The following is a 19,125-nucleotide window of genomic DNA, read 5'->3' as shown; positions in this document are numbered from 1 at the left end:
TGTCTGCCTTCAGCTCAGGTCATGATCCCTGGGTCCTGGGACTGAGCCCTACATCGGGCTCTCTGCTCAGCAGAGAGCGTACTTCTCCCTCTCCTGCTCCTCTTGCTTGTACGCTCTCTCTGTCATATAAATAAATAAAATCTTAAAAAAAAAATAATGCAATCTCATGATATACTTGTGGCTTTTTATTTCTGTATGTGTATATATATATATATCTATATATATATGATTGGAAGGAAAGACACTGGAAATCAACTCTACTTTTTAGTGGATCGTGGGTGGGATTACAAGCAATTTTTTATTTTATGTTTTTCTATATTTTATGAATTTCCCAATTTCTTTGTACAGTTGATCCTTGAACAACATGGGTTTAAACTGCACAGGTCCACTTATAAGTGAATTTTTTCAATAAATACTGCAGTACTGTAAATGTATTTTCTCTTCTTATGATTTAAATAACATTCTTTTCTCTAGCTTACTTTACTGTAAGAATACAGTATTTAATACGTATAACATATGTGCTAACCAACTGTTTATGTTATTGGTAAGGCCTCTAGTCAACAGTAGGCTATTAGTAGTAGAGTTTTGGGGGAGTCAAAAGTTTTATGTGGATTTTCAAATGTTGGGGGGGGTCACTGCCCCTAAGCTGCATGCTGGTCAAGAGTCAAATGTACCATTTTTATAATCAGATTTGAAAAAACATCGAAGGGCGCCTGGGTGGCTCAGTCGTTAAGCCTCTGCCTTCGGCTCAGGTCATGATCCCGGGGTCCTGGGATCGAGCCCCGCGTGGGGTTCCCTGCTCAGCGGGAAGTCTGCTTCTCCCTCTCCCACTCCCCCTGCTTGTGTTCCCTCTCTTGCTCTCTCTCTGTCAAATAAATAAATAAGATATTAAAAAAAAAACATCGAAAATAATATATAACATGTCTCTTTCGGTAAAGCTAACAAAAACTCTGGCCACGAGATGTCCTCCCAGAGCCACACTGAATGGATGATACCAGGTTTAAGTCACCTACTTCATGGGACTTCGTTTCACTGGTCCTTATGTCATCACAGCAACATTCTTTCAGATAGGCTTAGATGCTCAATTTAACTCAAAAGGGACCCTCAGAGCCCTGGTTAAAAATTCTTACAGAATGAGAATACAACTGGATGAACCATGTAAAATGGCCAATATTTAACCATTTCATTTCTGGTTAAATAGTTTCTGATCTACAAAACTGGAAACTTTTTTTTTTTTTTAAAGATTTTATTTATTTGAGAGAATGAGAGAGAGAGAGAGCATGAGAGGGGCGGAGGGTGAGAGGGAGAAGCAGACTCCCCGCTGAGCAGGGAGCCCGATGCGGGACTCGATCCCAGGACTCCAGGATCATGACCTGAGCCGAAAGCAGTCGCTTAACCAACTGAGCCACCCAGGCGCCCAAAACTGGAAACTTCTATATGGTTCAACCTAAAACTAAAAAATGAAAGTGACAGAACTAAAAAGGAAATAAGGCAAAAAAGAGGAAACATGAAACAGAAAAGGGAAATGACTGCTCAAGTTGTATTTATTCTTCTCTCAACTTATTCAGTGGTTTAAATATTACAGAGGAGAAAGGATCAATCTCAGTTCTTCAAATTCCTAAGCTTCACTTCTGGGCATTATCTACTACTTATTATTCTGTAAAAATAAGCTTTAAATGTTGATTTATTTAATTAACATATTATTTAAATGCAGTTGATAGGGGTGTATTTGTACCAATGTCATTCCAAAACCAATCTGAGGTCCTTGACTCATCATCTTTTACTCTTCCCTCTCCCTCATCTCCCACATTCACTCAATCACCAAATGCCAAGTATTTCTGAAACTTCTCTCAAATAGTATCTTACCCTATCTGTTTTGCCACTACTCCAATCCAAGTCACAATCATCTTTTGCCTAAATTACTAACAGGTTTTGCTTCAATTAATCTTACTCCATTCTAACTCAAGTAACTGGAATGACCATTCTAAAACTAATAATGATAATACAAATAATACCAATAACTAAGGAATAATTTATACTTACTATGGGCTAAAATTGTACCTAGTGTTTTCACACATTATCTAAGTTCATTTAACAGCTCTACAAATAAGGTACTACTGTCATCTCATTTTACAGATAAAGAAACAAAAGTCTAATGTAATTTATTGCCCAATGTTAATGGCTTAAATACAGTAGGAAGAACGATTTGAATCAAGACAATCTGCCTTTAGACAATACTCTAATCCACTTTGCATAGTGCCTTCTAATGTTTCAATGACTTTCTATTGCTAAAAATCTCGAATATGCCTTATTTAAGCTTTCGAAGATCCAGCCCCTATCTATCTTTTCTGGCCTCATTTCATTCTGCATTTTTCCCCCTACTTCTAACATCACATATGCCATGCAGCACCTTATCCCACCACAACAATCCCCTTCCCTCGATAATTTCTGAACAAGAGACCTTTTTGAATCCTTAGATTGAAAAGTTCTTGTCGTGTGCCACATGGCACTATTTTCTCTTCTATAACTCTTATATAATTTTATTAAATGGTTAGTTAATTGCTTATTTACCTCATTAGACTATAGTCTCTCTCAAACCAGGGAGCAGATACATTTTATTCATGGGCATATCCATGAAACCTAGCACAGGGCTGACATAAAGTAGGCTTTCAAAGGTATTTACGGCTGACTAAACAACAAATGCCTAATAAAAACAACAGGCAATTCTGCTTTTAGATGGGAAGATGTTTCAAATAAAACCCTAGCATAATAACTGTTTAATTCACCTATTAGGTTGATGTATATGAAATTACCTATCTGTAGATCAAAAATTATCAAATATCAGATATTTTAATATGATCAAGCCTATTATGTTTCCAGTCTTATAATTCAGGAAACCTTTAGAACTCCCTGGACAGATACTACTTACAGCAACTCACTACAGGGGACAGGACAGTACAGAGATGGGATATGGAGACCTGAAATGATTTTCACAAATAACAATTTGAGAAAAACTTGTCTTAGTCCATTCAGGTTGTTCTAACAAAAATACCAGACTAACTTATAAAAAACAGAAATTTAGCACAGTTCTGGAGGCTAGGAAGTCCAAAATTTAGGTGTTGGCAGATGTGGTGTACCGTGAGGACCCATGGCCATCTACTGCTATGTCCTCTTAAGGTAGAAGGGGCAATGTAGCGATCTGGAGTCTTTTTTTAAAAAGATACTAATTGCATTCTTGAGGATTGCTCTCTTTCAACCTACTAACCTCCCAAAGACCCACTTCCAAATACTAGCAGGTTCTAGGGGTTAGGATTTCAACATATAAATTTTAGGGGGACATAAACATTCAGTCTATAGCAGACCAACTACAGCAACTGCTATATGGGAGCACACAATATAGTTCTTAAAAGTGTACTCAAAACCTATTTTCCTATAGAATCAGATAGCAAGAGTACTCAATTGTGAAATCCTGGGCTATTTTGGGGGGCAGGACTCAAAAGGTTACATATCTAATTTTCTAGAATTTTCAAGCTTAAAGGACGATCATCCAATTACTTTAGCAACCTAATGTCAGAGAAGAGGAGGTGAATGGCCACAAGTGCAGAACTCATTTGAGTTCATAAGCTAACCGCAGAGCTGAAACCAGTACTCAGGCTTCCTAACTCTATGGTCAGTGCTCTTTTTGCTAAATTGACCCCCTTTTTGCTTGGTACCTACAGGCAGGTTATATGATTATATATTATTGAATCTTTTACTATTAACGTATCTACTAAAGAGATAATTTTAATTAAAACCAAAAATCTGAATAATAATGACATTATAATTAGATATTTGAATTATTTTTCCAGACTGGTAAAATGTGGCTAGGCCTCTAGGACTTCCCTCGGACAGACAATTAAAAATGTAAATATTGGTTACATGGACTTGTCACTAGTTTAGATTTTGGATAAAAACTTGAAATTCATAACAAAACATTCTTATCACTGAAGTTTATCAATAAAATCACTACAAAAACAAAAGCAAACAGGTTTCAGAAAACACAAGGCTGACTGGATGAAAGGAATGAGAACCCTCAGAATATGTTGTTATTTCATTATTCTTTCATTAAAAGGATCCATTAAGGAAGCAATTTTGACATAAATCTTTGCTACTAAGCAAAAAAACAAACAAAAAAACCAGAATCACTGACATACAAGGTGAGAAATAACCAAAAGGAAGGGCCAGAGGCTGATTCTGGAAGTTGGAAACCAGCAAGTGTCTCTATTTTCCTTCATTTATTTGATTCACCAGACCCAAACAGCTATAGGTCTTACAATTGGGGGTAAGAGGGGCCATGGGAGTCCCTGTGGCTTACTTATTAGGGTAAGCCACACTTACTCCCAATGAGTCTGACAAGTTGTCTCTAGACACCAGGATTAAGGAACCTTTGGTTAAAGGCCAGAAAGAACAGAAAACAAAGAATTTAGGAATATTTGGTCTGCAGAAATTTATTCCATGAAGCCAAGGGTAGTTCAATATCAGTAAGTCTATCATAATGTTGATAATGTGTAAAAATCATATTAAGGGCTAAAAAACCTCTTGATAAAATTTAGTACACATTCTTAACAAAATCTTCAAAGCCAAAGATGGAAGAAAATCACTTAAGTAAAATAAAAATTATTTACAAAAAAACAAAAATGAACAGCATGCCTTCCAAAAGATTAAAAAACTAAAACCACCTTAATTAAAATGAAGAACTCAAGGATGCTAGTTATCACCATCATCATTTAGCATTGTCTTAATGTTTCTTTTTAAGATTTTATTTATTTGACAGAGAGCGAGTGAGCATGTGCGCACACATGCACACATATACACACACACACACGCACGCACACGCATGCACACGCACGGGGGAGGGGCAGAAGGAGAAGCAGGCTCCCCACTGAGCAGAGAGCCCAATGCAGGGCTCCATCCCAGGACCCTGGGATCATGACCTGAGCTGAATGAAGGCACACGCTTAACCAACTGAACCACCCAGGTGCCCCTGTCTTAATGTTTCCAACATATAAACAAAGAAAATTTAATAGCCTGCAGAAACAGTGAAAAAAGAAGTGCAACTGTTTTTGCTGCTGACATAATTACATACCTGAAAATCTCAAAAGATGCTAGTATAAAATTAGGAGAACTAATCGAAATATCAAAAGGCAGATGGATACGGAATAAAAAAAAAGAACCAATGTCTATTCTCTTTTGTAGCAATTAGCACCCTGAAATAGAAAGGAAAAAATACTCCATTTGCAACAGCAAGAACACTCTAGGATAATTATTAGGAATAAATTTAACAAAAAAGGCACAAGACGTAAAGGAAAGCAACTCTAAAGTCTTTAACAGACATAAAAGTGGCAAGACATACCATACTCTTAGATGTAAAGACACTATAACAATGTAATTTATAGCCTAAATTAATATGTAAGTTAAATAAAATTCTAATTAGAATCCTCACATAACCTTATAGGGAGATAGTGGTGGTGAGATTGAAGAAAGTGATTTTAAGGTTTATATGGAAGATTAAATATATAAGAATATATAAGAAAAATATGGAATAAGAAATAGTGAAAAAAGATTTGCTTTACCAGATATCAGAACATAACTTGAAGCCTCTTTAACCAAAACAGTATTGGCATAGGAGTAACACAAACAGATCAATAAACAGAAAAATCCAGAACTCAATTTCAGTATATGTAAGAATTTCAGATCTAACAAAGATGGTAGTTCTACTCAGTAGGAAAACAGGAGTAGCACAACTAGTTATCCATCCGGGAAAAAATTAAAATTGGGCCGCTATCATATGCCATGTACAAAAATAAGTTCCAGATGGATTAAAGATATAAATATATAACACATACAATAAAAATCTTGCAAGAAAATCTTAGAAACTGCACTTAACAAAACTTAAAGGTAGGAGACCTTAACCGAGACACAATTTTCTACATAAAAATTGAAAACGTTTTGTATGGCATGAAACCATCAATAAAGTCAATAAGGAATTAGTTTTAGAAAGGTATTTATAATGAAGATAAAGGAGTAATATACATAATAGAGAATACTTAGAGAGTTCTTTTTTTGGTAAATAATTTTTATTTTATTTAAGTGATTTTCTTCCATCTCTGGCTTTGAGATTTTATGTTTAATAAAGATAAAGAGGTAACTCACAGAAGAGCAAATCGCTCAAATTTACTGGTAGGCAGAGAACTGCAAACTGAAGATATGCTGGTATCACTTACATCCACTGAGAGCAAAAAATTAAATACAGTTACTGGTAACTAATACTGTTTGGGATGTGGGGCTACAGATACTTTGCTACATTGCTGGTGAACTATGAACAGTAATAGCCTTTCAGAGAACCAAACTGGATATAAGTAAATTAAATATAAAAATTAAAAGTCACTTTAAAAAACATGTGACCCTTTGATCCAGCAATCATACTCCTGAGATTCTATTCCATAAAAGATTTAGAACACATACAAGGATGTTTGGAGAGGCTAGAATCTGGAAACAAAGTAAATGCCTACCAAGAGAAGAGTAACTGAATAAAAATCTACACATAAAAATAAGCATGTTTATGTGTCCACATGAAATTCTGTATGAGTACACATATGGCTGTATACAAAAATTTTTATTTAAGTTCAAGGATAGACAAGTAGGGAGAATACTGGAAAAGAACCAGCTTTGGAGTCGTTCCTGAGTTCAAATTCTGCCTCTATCATTTATTTACATGCTGAATGACTGAAAGCAAATTACTAAGCTTCACTGAACCTCTGCTTCATTTCTAAAACGGAAATAGTAATTACCACTTCATGGGGATTTTCTTAGAATAATGACATAATGACTATAAAGTGCTCAATTCGGCATGTGACACATGTGCTCAAAAGGGGCAGCTATTATTATTATACTTTTTCATTCTTGAGATGAAAAAGCAAAAAACAAAAACCCCAAACAAACATAAAACAAAAACAAAAACAAGAGTGCCTCCAAACTCCATTGCTTTTAGAAATAAGAAGCACCTTGGGGCGCCTGGGTGGCGCAGCTGGTTAAGCATCCAACTTTTGATTTCAACTCAGGTCATGATCTCAGGGTCGTTGGATGGAGCACCACGTCAGGCTCCTTGTTCAGCAGGGAGTCTGCTGGAGATTCTTCTCTCCCTCTGCCCCTCCCCCTCCACATGCTCTTGCTCTCTCTAACACAAAAATAAATCTTAAAAAAACCTTAAAAATATATATACCTATGTATTTTCTATTACTGAAAGGCCTTTGTCCTTGGATTACAAAAGTCACATGGGAAAAATCCTACATATATCCCATTATAAGTCAAGCTTGACAAAGCAAGATGATGATGAAGACATTCAGCAGTTTTGTTTGCAAGTTAATTTTCGGGGGGGGGGGGCGCTTCACTCTACAAATCAAGTCCCTGTGTCCTATCTTAAATTTAGTCTTTGAAGAAGCTAAGCAAAATAAACCTCGAGGGGGGCCTGGGTGGCTCAGTCAGTTAAGCGTCTGCCTTCGGCTCAGGTTCTCATCTCAAGGTCCTGGAACCGGGCCCCATGTGGAGCTCTCCGCTCAGCAGGGAGCCTGCTTCTCCCTCTCCCTCTGTGCTCTTTCAAATAAATAAATAAATAAATAACCCTCTAAAGTAATATTACAGGTGGAATTTCAGAACATAAAGCATGTATCTGGCAAAGAACCCATGTCCAAAATAAATTAAAAATATAATACATATACATAAGTAAATATTATTGTCAATACATGTATACTAATATGTACAAATCCTGCTGTTTTAGTCCATCTGGACTGCTATAACAAATACCACAGACTGGATGGCTTAAAAACAGTGGAAATTTATTGCACATAGTTCTGGAGGCAGGAAATCCAAGATCAGGGTGTGAACATGGTTGGGATCTGATGAAGACCCTCTCCTTCACTGCAGACTACTGACTTCTTGCTGTGCCCTCAAACGATGGAAGGCAGCGAGGGAGCTTTCTGGACCCTTTTTTATAAGGGTGCTAATCGCTATCATGAGATCTCTGTCATGACTTAATCACCTCCCAAAGTCCCCATCTCCTAATACTAACACCATCACTTTGGAAATTAAATTTCACCACATGAATTTTGAGGGAGACAAACATTCAGACCATAACATTTGCTAAATGCAAGAACGCTCATAGCAGCTTTGCTCATAATGGCTAAAACTGGAAAAGAACAAAGCAAAACCAAACATCTGTAACAGCAGCATAGATTTTTTTCAAGTGTGGCTTATTCATACAGTGGAATACTCTCAGCAATTAAAAAAATGAAAACAACAAAAAAATGAAGACGCCTCCTGATACACTCCCAAAATAGAATGATCAAAAGAAGTCACATACAAACAAGGACATGCTGCACAACTGCATGATTGCATTTAAATGAAGTTCAGGAATAACTGAAACTAATGGTAGGGAAAGAAGAGTCAGAATAATGGTTATTCAAGGGCGGAGAAGGGGCGGTTATGATTGGAATGTGACAGAAATAACTTTTTGGGGTGCTGGGTATATTCTTCCTCTTAGTAGTAGTCACAGCGGTGTATTTATATGTAAAATATCACTGAGTTGTATACCTCAAAGTTGTATATTTTAGCCTATATAAATTACACCTTGCTGTGAAAATAAATTTAAAAAATTTTAAAGTAATTTTTCCCCTAAAAAAATTTCAGAACAAAATTTAAAATATCAATACCATTCCTATACAACAATAACTATTATTTCCAGTAAGGCTGAAAAGAAAAGCAATATAAACTTACATTAAATAATACTGCAGTGTAAAACAAAAAGAAGCATTCACCAATATTATGATGGTTAAATAATCTGTATTTTCTAATCATCTACCAGCAATTAATTAATTAATTAAATCTTTTTTTTTTTATTTGACAGAGAGACACAGTGAGAGAGGGAACACAAGCAGGGGGAGTGGGAGAGGGAGAAGCAGGCTTCCCGCAGAGCAGGGAGCCCGATGCGGGGCTCGATCCCAGGACCCTGGGATCACAACCTGAGCCGAAGGCAGATGCTTAACGATTGAGCCACCCAGGCGCCCCTAAATAATTATACATCCATGAGAAATCTTTTTAGGTTCTAGCCACCCACACAGTAGAAGTTTAATGTGAAATAAAAAGCACATGACACCAGCATATATAAAACGTTAATCAAATAGATCAGAGTTTGTTAATAAAGTGATCTTTTACACATCATATAACTACCAGGTTCCTATTCAAGAACCACCATTTTCATGGAACCAGAAAAACTGGACAGTTCGTATCTTTAAAAATTATCTGTCTGAAAATCCACACCAAAAACATTTAAGAAACAATTTTTGACCAAATGTTTCAAAGGACTTCAAAAGAAGATCTGGAAAGACAGAGAGATAACTGAGAATTATTTATCCAAAATATAATTTGCCAGCAATAGGAAAAAAAAAAAAAAACAACCAAGTAGGTGTACCTTCACTAGCTATACCTGTTACGTATCTTCATTCTTCAATGCCTCCATTCATACTACAAGTACAATGCTCTTCCATCTGTCCATGGCTGGGGAGCTCTTCTCTGGAACTGGTCTTAAATGTTACATTACTTATTACATTACTCTCCTGTTCTCCCAAGCTGAATTAATCACTCCTTCAATGGCCCCCACTGCTATTTCAGGCCACCCTATGACTTGTGTCTATTGTAATGACAAATGATTGCTTTGTGTTTCACCTCCTAGCTCCTGCACTAAGGTTGTAATGAGCACTCAATAAATGCTGTTTGAACAATGACAGCAACATGATGGAGGGAATCAGAATATTAGTTCTTCAAAAAAAAAAAAAAAAAAAATCTGTCTAGAAATAAAATGATGACAACAGCAATATTTTGATCAAGTAAAAGTCATTTTTTGGTGAGAAAAGGTCCAATTTTGTGTTCAAATGCTGTTCTTCCCCTATAAGTATTTTTTAAAGTAATAGTTTTATGGAGATATTATTCATTTAAGGTTTTAATGTATCTTTAAAAGAAGCCCACCTTTTGTCACACTGAAAAATGCTGATGTTTTATTGAGGGTTCTGAGCAATTCATTCAAAACCCAGGTCTGGGACTGGAGAAACTGCTTTCCAAAGATAAATACTTCATGAATGTGAGAAACAACAACAACAATTAAAACCAATGAGATGGGTGCAAAGGCACAAAGCATCATCGAATCTTGAAGAAAATTAATTTCAATTCTTGTATGCTGTACAGAGAATAGTTTTTATTGCTTTGCTTATAAAACCTTGAGGAATGTATGCACTTGAGAAAGGGATACTATAAAAAATGAGAATTCTTCCTTTTAGAGGAATGAGCTAAAGGGAATACAATTGAAAAGAATAAAATCATGTTCTTCGAATTGTAGAAACTAGAACTAAGCCTTACCTACAAAGAACACATTTCTGTGAAGTGTGAAAACAATTAAAATAAACAAAAGAAAGTTTTTCATACTGCATAGCACGAATGATCTAAAAATACAATTATGTTCAAAAAGGATTTAGCTACCCAATGAGTAGAGGACATCTTTTGCCTCTGAGGTGAAGCCAATCAAGAAAGAAAACCTTTTTCCTTCTTTTCTGTGCCAACACTAGAAACAACTTTGGGCTAGAAGTGTATTTAAAAGTTCTATTCTTATATTAGATAAAGGAATTATAAAAAGTTCCCTGAAATCAAATAGCCATAACAATCTTTTCCTAACAGATTTTTAAAAGGATTAATGCTGAATTACCAGCCCCTTACCTTTGTAATGAGAATTCGGTATTTTTCTACCAGGTGGTCGTTGTTGTGACAACCTGCTAGCAGCTGCCAGACTTCTCCTCGCAGAGCTTCAGGAACACCGCTCCTTACTAAGGATGACAACTGCTTTGGTCTCACACTCAAGTTGAGATGCCTAAAAATAAAGCCATAATCTGTAAGTGTATTATTTTTTTAAAGATCTTATTTTTGGGGCTCCTGGGTGGCTCAGTCGGTTGAGCATCTGCCTTCAGCTCAGGTCAGGATCTCAGGATTTTGGGATTGAGCCCTGCACCGGGCTCTCCACTCAGCAGCAACTCTGCTTCTCCCTCCCCCTCTGTGATCTCTCTTGCACTCTCTCAAATAAATCAAATCTTTAAAAAAAAAAAATCTTATTTTTAAGTAATCTCTACATCCAATATGGGGCTCAAACTCACAACCCCAAGATCAAGAGTCACACCCTCCACCGACTGAGCTGGCCAGGCACCCATAAACAGTGTTATTTTTATGAAAACTAGACTAAATGATTTTTACAGACTTAATAAAGGTAACATACTAATAAAGAAAAAAAAAATAAAGCTGTTGAATTAGATGTGGCCAAGATAACTAAAAGACTGGGTGGTGGAAAGAATTGTGCAGACTGTTTCCTAAGTATCTTTAAATTATTGCTCTATTTTTATTTTTTTAAATAAAAATCAAAACTAGAAACTATAGCTTCATGGTTGTGGCTTATTTAAGAAAAACAAAGCAAAATTCCAATCAGCGGACACAAAGCCAAAGATAAGAGCTTGGCCCTGCATCAAAACTCACAAATGAATTGTGTATTTATATGTACCAAGTTAAAATTAAGCTAAAATAAATATTTAAAATAAATATAAAAATAAAGCTTTCAGCATTTTTTTATGATACCTTGCTTCAAGTAACATTTTTGAATGACTATAAGAAAATTTCTACTGTACTACTGTAACATCAAAATAAGTTATTAAAGTCTTTGAACTTCATTTATCTAATCTATAAAATGGGGAAAATAAAACTTATCTTGAAATGGTACAATTTTTAATTTTTTTTTAGATTTTATTTATTTATTTGAGAGAGAGAGACAAAGATAGTGAGAGAGAGCACAAGTGGGGAGGAGAGGGAGAAGCAGGCTCCCCACAGAGCAAGGAACCTGATGCGGGACTCGATCCCAGGACCCCAGGATCATGACCTGAGCCGAAGGGAGACATTTAACCGACTGAGCCACCCAGGCGCCTGAATTGGTACCAATTTATAAAGTGATTTACATATAATCTTATTTGATCTTCACAATAACCATCTGAGGTAGGTGGTTAGTATTTCCAGTTTTACCGATGGAGAAAGAAGTTCAGGGAAGTCGATTAAATGACTCAGGCAGTCCTCAAACTCAGATCAATAAATATTCTGTTGGATTTCATGGCTGCTTTGTGTTTTGAAAGCCACCATTACTGAGTCAGTAATGCAGAATCCTGACCTGGAAAGGCTTCTGTGACTACCAGATTTAAACAGAAGTTACTGATACAAAATGACCACTCTCAAAATACAAAAAGGACTCAGACTTTTCTCAAAACATTCCCAGAATTCTAAAGAATAATGCACAGTACATTTAAAAATGGTTAATTCCGTGATGCTAGTACCCTAATGCAGTAGCTATAGACAATTCAATATGGTTTTGTCTTTGCTTGGAAAAAAAAATATATATATATATAAAAGTTGAAGGGTTGGGAGCAGAAAGAACAAAAGCAATTGCTACTTAATTCAAGGATTGGTGCACTATGGCCTGTGGGCCAAATCTGCCCACTGCGTGTTTCTGTAAAGCAACTTTTATTGAAACATAGGCTTTTTAAATTGTTTACGTATTGTCTATGACTGCCTTTGCACCACAACAGCAGAGTTGAGTAGTAGTGACAGAGACTACTGGGCCACAGAGCCTAATATTTATGACCTATATATATTTATGGCCTAGGTATTTATGACCTGGCTCTTTACAGAAATAATAAACCTAACCCTAGGTTTATATGCTAATCCTAGCTTAATTTATATTGGTAAAATTATTTTCAGAATAACTTTATGTCATTGATCGTATTAACTTTATTTACCCTCAACATACTATTTTATACCAACATTAGTTCTCTTATCCACTAAGAATCACATTAAAATGTACTTGGAGAATTAGAGCTCAAAGGTACTATTACAATACTGCCACTAAAATCTAACGTGGAGTTAAATAAACCAACTTTAGGCTCAGACTTGCCTGTGTTAAAAATTTTAGGTCTGCCATTTACTAACCAGAATTGCTGACTAAATCTCTGAGCCAGTTTCCTCATCTATATAAATAGATACTAGTTCATAAGGCTGTTATAATAGCTGAAATCAAGTACATAACTTAGCACAATGCCTGGCATATGGTAAATTCATTAATTCTCACTACTATTACTACTAGTACAACATCCATTATTTTTAACTCACAATAATCTTGAATGGTAATTTTAAAGACTTGTATATTTTGTAAATGAAGAAACAGACTCAGAAGAGTTAAGTGACTTGCCCAAGACCATACAGCTTGGACGGAGGAGAGGTAGGATTTGAAGCCAGGTCTATTAGGCTCTAAAATTCCATGATATTGCAATGTTTCCTACCTACAGAACATATACAATAATGATGGGAAAAAAAGATGAATTAAAGAAGAGAAACAAACTATATTATTATTTCTGAAGACAGGACCCAAACCAGTGAAGACAGTTTTAAACACCTTAAAGAACCATGTAGCACCAGCCCTCCTGGGCCTCATTGGGTACCACCTATACAAAAAGGCCAACAGACCTAAAGTCTCCAGAAAGAAGCTCAAGGAAGAGAAACAAAACAAGAGCAAAAAGAAATAAGAATTTTTAGAATTAAAAAAAAAACCAAACATGTAGACTCAGTTAATATATTTGAGGAAGTGGGAGAAAGACATAATATAAATGAATGAATGAATGAATGAATGAATAAAATTTCGTAACAAATTCCAAGCAATTGTATAAAATGGTGGTGAGTTCATCTAATAAAATCTAGAGTCTAAATGCTGTATCTCAATGATTTTAAATATACTATTATGTAACCATGTCAAGATTCAATTACGTTTCTATTTTAGAGCTGAAACCTTTTTATACAGATGAAATGCCTGCCAGCAGCAGTCCAAACACTCCAAATTCACTGAACTGAAAATATAATTGTGATGAGAGCATCAGCAGGTTTGTCTCACCACTGCTATAGGAATATCAAAAGTAAATGAGAACTCTATCCTGGGCGGGTGAAGGGGCTTTTTGCAGAGTTCATTTACTAAAACCACTTGTATAAAGACAAACCATGCTTTGGTTTGCATTCTCCTCCTGTACACATTTGACATTTCCCGATGTGGAGCACGTTTCACCAAAAGTGTAAAGCACTGTGGGAGTGCTAGAAGCAGATGCATGCCCATTTGTAATCCCATCCCTTAAGGACATGGAAGATTTTTAAATGCTGAAACACAGTTTTCTAAGAATAGAGTGAAAGGCTTAACAGTTAAATTTTCTGAGAAAAATTAGACCCCAAAGTAATAGGCCCATGGGGAGCTTACATGACAACCCTAACAACCAGAATGTCAGAAATAGAGAAGTGCTCAGATCACTTTCAAGCTTTTTTTTTCCCGCAGCATATAATGGCATCCTACAGAGAGGAAAAAGGAAACTACATAAATGTCTCACCAACCTGACTTAGCAGAGTGTCTCTGGATTCATTAAGAAATACACCACAGTGTATCCTTTCTAGACAGTCTATAGGATAGTGCTTCTTAATATTGTTGTCAAGCTATCTCTCGAGCTGAGAATTTCTCTTGACAAGAAATTCCTGAGTTTTACAAGTGTCAGTAGGAAAAGTAATTGTTAGAACAGTCAATATACAGCATGTTCGTAACACTCTGCTCTGTCACTTTAGGTACATAATACAGATAAGGAAAAATCCCACCTGAGGTCTCTACTGTGGCTCTGTGCATTGTGTGAGCATCTTCCAAACTTCCCTGATTATTGTGTACTGTCTTAATTGTGTATTACCTTAACCAGTCAGTGGTTCCTAACCACGTCAATAAAAAGGAGCTCTTTCCTGATTTATTCTCTCCATACATTCCATGTCTGAATTAATATTTTCTGCAACAATGAGAATTTATTAGGTTTCTGATATTCTGAAAGGTGATTTCAGATCTTCACTACTTACCCTTATAAATCTCTAAAAATAGAGATTCTAGAACACAAACCCCATACTTTGGTTTCTATAATAGGTTCCAAAATAGAACAATTCCAAAATTGAATATTGTAGTTAGGGGAAGATACCCTACCCATAAAATGAGAATTACAGATGAAAAGGAGAACTATTCTAACTTACCATTTTGACAGAAGTTCTCCCCATGTTTCAAGAATTTTTCCTGCACATTCTTTGGATACATCACCAAATCCACTCAAGAGAGGTTCATCATTATCTTTAATAAATAAAACACATAAAAAAGGGTAACAGAAGTGGCTATGCTAGCCAGAAGAATGAATGGAAACATAACAGTCAAATTTGAAAGATTTTACTGGGAGCATAAAGTCAGAAGTTCTATTTCTCTCTTTTAGCATACAGATATAAATACAAAGAAAATAAAAATGATCCTAGGTACAATGTTGCTATGATCTCTTTATTTCTTTCACTTTCCATAGAGTCCACATTATGTTAACTGTAGAAAAGAGCCATTTCTAAGACTCAAAATATGCTATCTTCTTTTTCCTTTTCCAAAGCAAACAACTTTATCCAGGAAAATATATAGCAGTCTTGTTTACCACAGTTAAAAAAAGTTACAAACCACCTAAGTGTCCAACAATAGGAGAGCAGCAATAGGAGGCTGATTAAATTATGATATATGTTTATAATGTAATTACATATTGACATGTGTTTACATTAATAATCTGGCAAAATGCCACATAAAATAAAAACCAGGAGCTAATAAATCTTCATTCTGATCAAAACAGTCTGGAGTAAATTATGCTAAGACATTAACAATTACAATCTCTGAGTGATGGAGTTATGATTTCTTTCCCCTCCTTTATGTTTTTAGGACTCTAAATTTTCTACAATGGCATATATTTATTACAGAAAGCACAAAAATATTAAAAAAGACCAAAATGAGTCATTTCAAACTTTACTCTAGTAATTAAGTAAACTCAAATAAGAATTTAAAGATTATAAGATATGAAGATAGTGAAAAAACTGACAATGATAAAGGCCTGTGAGAGGAATTTAAAAGTGTAATGAAAGGGGGAAACATGGACTAAGACATTTATGTAATCAATCCTCTTTTGCTGGACACTTGGGGAGTTTTCAATTTTCTGCTACAAATAGTATCAGGATGAACATAACTCTTGTTTTCACTGGGCACATGCCCAGAAGTGGACTTCCTGGGATATTTTGAAGCTTACTGACAAATTGCCTTCCAGAATGGCTCTACAATTTATTTCCACTAGTAGGGGACTACGGTACTTCTTTCCAAGTGTCCTCACCAATGCTATTTCTAAGTCTTCTGGCTTAACCTGCCTAAACAAAGTTTGGATCTTTATACCTTTAATGATTACATCATGAATTTGCATCTCTACTAGCAACAGCTCAGAAATCCATGATACTTATTACTTCTTTACATTATAACACCTTGGACATTAGCATCAGTTTTGATGGTGAGATAGGGAAGACACAGACTGAATGTAAGTGAGACTTCTTTTGGGACAAATGGGACACAGGATAAATAAGGAAAGGAGAAAGGCTCGAGGGCATGAAGATAAACTTTCCCAACTTTGCTATTTTGCCAGAATTGGCCCTACTTTCTAATGCTTCAAGTAATTCTCTACTCATTCAATTATCAATACAACACAACAACTCTTTGGGGAATAGCAGCTATAAAAAATGTACTAAAATGTACCAGAGATGACAATTCCTTTAAAGAGATTAGGAAGATCTGTCTTACCAAATTCTCTTTTACTGTTTTGGATGCTTTCAACATATCTTGACAGTAGCAGTTTGAAATATGTGTTTAGAACTCCATCTACCTAAGGCAGGGGTATGGGTGGGGAGGGAGCAGGCAACCTCAGTTTCAGAGTATTGTTTCTGAACACCTCCCCTTTATACCTGCTGGCTTCCTGCCCTGGGAGCACAAATGTCCTATGGATAAGGAGCCTCTCTACTAGAGGACTATAGCCATTTCTTTCTAGGAAGCAAACACATGACAACAGGATGGGTCTCCCTGGTCCATACACTAGGTTAGAGAATGAAAAGATGGGAAGACTACACAGCTTTCTTAAGCCCCATGGTCCTGTCATGTCATTAGCCTTTCACTATGGGAATGGATGGGGGGGGAGGGGAGGGGGAGGGGGGGGTGGAAGGTTGGAGGGGTGGGGGGGTAAACCTATCTCACCAGTATCTCCCGAGCATCTATTACACACCAGGAATTGTGTTATACACTAGGGAAACAATGTGGGCAAAAAAAAGACACTTTTGTCCTTTACAGAACTTGTGTTCTAGTGTTCCCTAACTCTCCCATGGTCTGCTATTGGTCCTTATCTCTCCTAGTTAACACCTGTTACTAGAGGCCCTCTGAACTCCTCAATTCCACTGAAAAATGTATGCCTGCCATAGATTAGAACTAGATATTAGTCCAGATGTTATCCTTCAGCTGGGCCCAAATTTCTTTGTAACAGGTAGATATTCTTTAAAATCTACAGCATTCAGATTCAGCATTTGACCATTCTCTGGTTTCATAAAAATAGAGTGTCTCAGTTTATGGTGCATTTTGTTTTTACTGCTGAGTTTTAGGGGAGAAGAGTTCTTTATTACTTGCTCTTCCATCTTTTTTTTTTTTTAAAGATTTTATTTATTTATTTGAGAGAGAGAGAATGAGAGAGAGCAAGTACATGAGACGGGGGAGGGTCAGAGGGAGAAGCAGACTCCCTGCCGAGCAGGGAGCCCGATGCGGGACTCGATCCAGGGACTCCAGGATCATGACCTGAGCCGAAGGCAGTCGCTTAACCAACTGAGCCACCCAGGCGCCCTACTTGCTCTTCCATCTTAAGCAGTGTTGACTTAGAAGGTAAACTACAAGTCTCAAGACCACTAGTTATAGAGCAGTCTCAAACGGTGAGAACAATTCCACCTTTCCCAGATTTAACACATGACTCAACTGTTTCTGCAGGAAGACTTTAAATTTTATCTCCAACTTCTCCCAAAACAATATATGTGCTTTCTTTGCACTTCAAAATGCTTTATGTGAACTAAATGCACCATGATGATTACAGAATAGAGCTCAGACTGCTAACTCTCAGAACTGGATAAAGATCCTCCTTGCCTATTTCTAGCTGTGTGGCCTTGGGCAAATTCATTTTTCTGAGATACCATTTCCTTATGTGCAAAATAAGGATAATAGAAATCTTGTTTTTCAGAACTTTTGTGAGGATTATATAAACAAAGTATTATTTTACTTTAGAAACAAATTTTAAAAGTCCCAGCTCAAAAACTACTCGTCATGATGTCCTACCACATCTCCCCACAATGAAAAATGGATTCTCCTCTATGAATTTCCAGAACACTTTCTGTGAACCTCACATAGACACACGCTTCATATGACCTTCTATCATAATCAGCTTTTTTCCTCTTTATAAAAATAAAAAGTCCTGGTACAAAATTATAGGTTAGAAAATGCTTCCCAAACTTTTGCTATTCCTGTGCTGCTCCTCTCCACTTCTCACTTCTATATAGTAGCTTTTAACAGAGACGGACAGATTAGTTAATGGATATAACCATAAAAAAAAAAGAGAGAGAGAGAGAAAAAAAGAACTGGATGATTCCTAATGTTTATCAGTGTGAAAATCCAATAATACATAAACATAAATTTATATATTTAAATACTTATATTTTGTGAAAGAGTCATGTGTGGAAGCCACATTTTGGCAAGTGAAATTGTCCCTGTAAAATGAACCAGTTGAAATGGGAACATTTATTTAGGTGGAAGCTATGTCAAGTTTGCTCTAAAAATGTGCTAATACACTAAGCTAGCACATGCGGATTCTTTAAAAAAACACTAATTATAAATCTCATTTTTTCCAACTTGATTACAATTATCTTAAAGAAGGTCCTGTGCTCATCATTTTTGAATCTCCCATGGTCCTTTGCATATAGTACATTCTCATAAGTATTTACTGAAAGAATTCCAAATGCTATGTCACAGTATCAATTCCCTCGTAAAATTATAATGGTGTGCATGGTGTACCACCCCATAATAGA

General features: G+C 36.1%; 1 protein-coding gene across 8 annotated transcripts in view; it reads right to left on the bottom strand.

Annotated features, from left to right (window-relative positions):
* RABGAP1 (RAB GTPase activating protein 1) overlaps nucleotides 1–19,125 on the bottom strand; it is a 162,482-nt gene that overhangs the window by 71,207 nt on the left and 72,150 nt on the right. For all 8 annotated transcript variants that reach the window (XR_014140151.1, XM_081803545.1, XM_081803539.1 and 5 more), the window contains 2 exons: nucleotides 15,208–15,301; nucleotides 10,801–10,951 (listed from right to left, as the gene is read on the bottom strand). Coding sequence is in view for 7 of the 8 variants with exons in the window: in XM_081803545.1 (XP_081659671.1) it covers nucleotides 10,801–10,951; nucleotides 15,208–15,301 (245 nt within the window). In the remaining variant the exon portion in view is untranslated. The remainder of the gene's footprint in view (nucleotides 1–10,800; nucleotides 10,952–15,207; nucleotides 15,302–19,125) is intronic.

Source organism: Leptonychotes weddellii, chromosome 14, assembly GCF_054177405.1.
Source record: "Leptonychotes weddellii isolate Sample4059 chromosome 14, ASM5417740v2, whole genome shotgun sequence".
Classification (NCBI taxonomy): domain Eukaryota; kingdom Metazoa; phylum Chordata; class Mammalia; order Carnivora; family Phocidae; genus Leptonychotes; species Leptonychotes weddellii.
The sequence above is the reverse complement of the archived record's forward strand: the minus strand, read 5'-3'. Positions and strand labels throughout refer to the sequence as shown.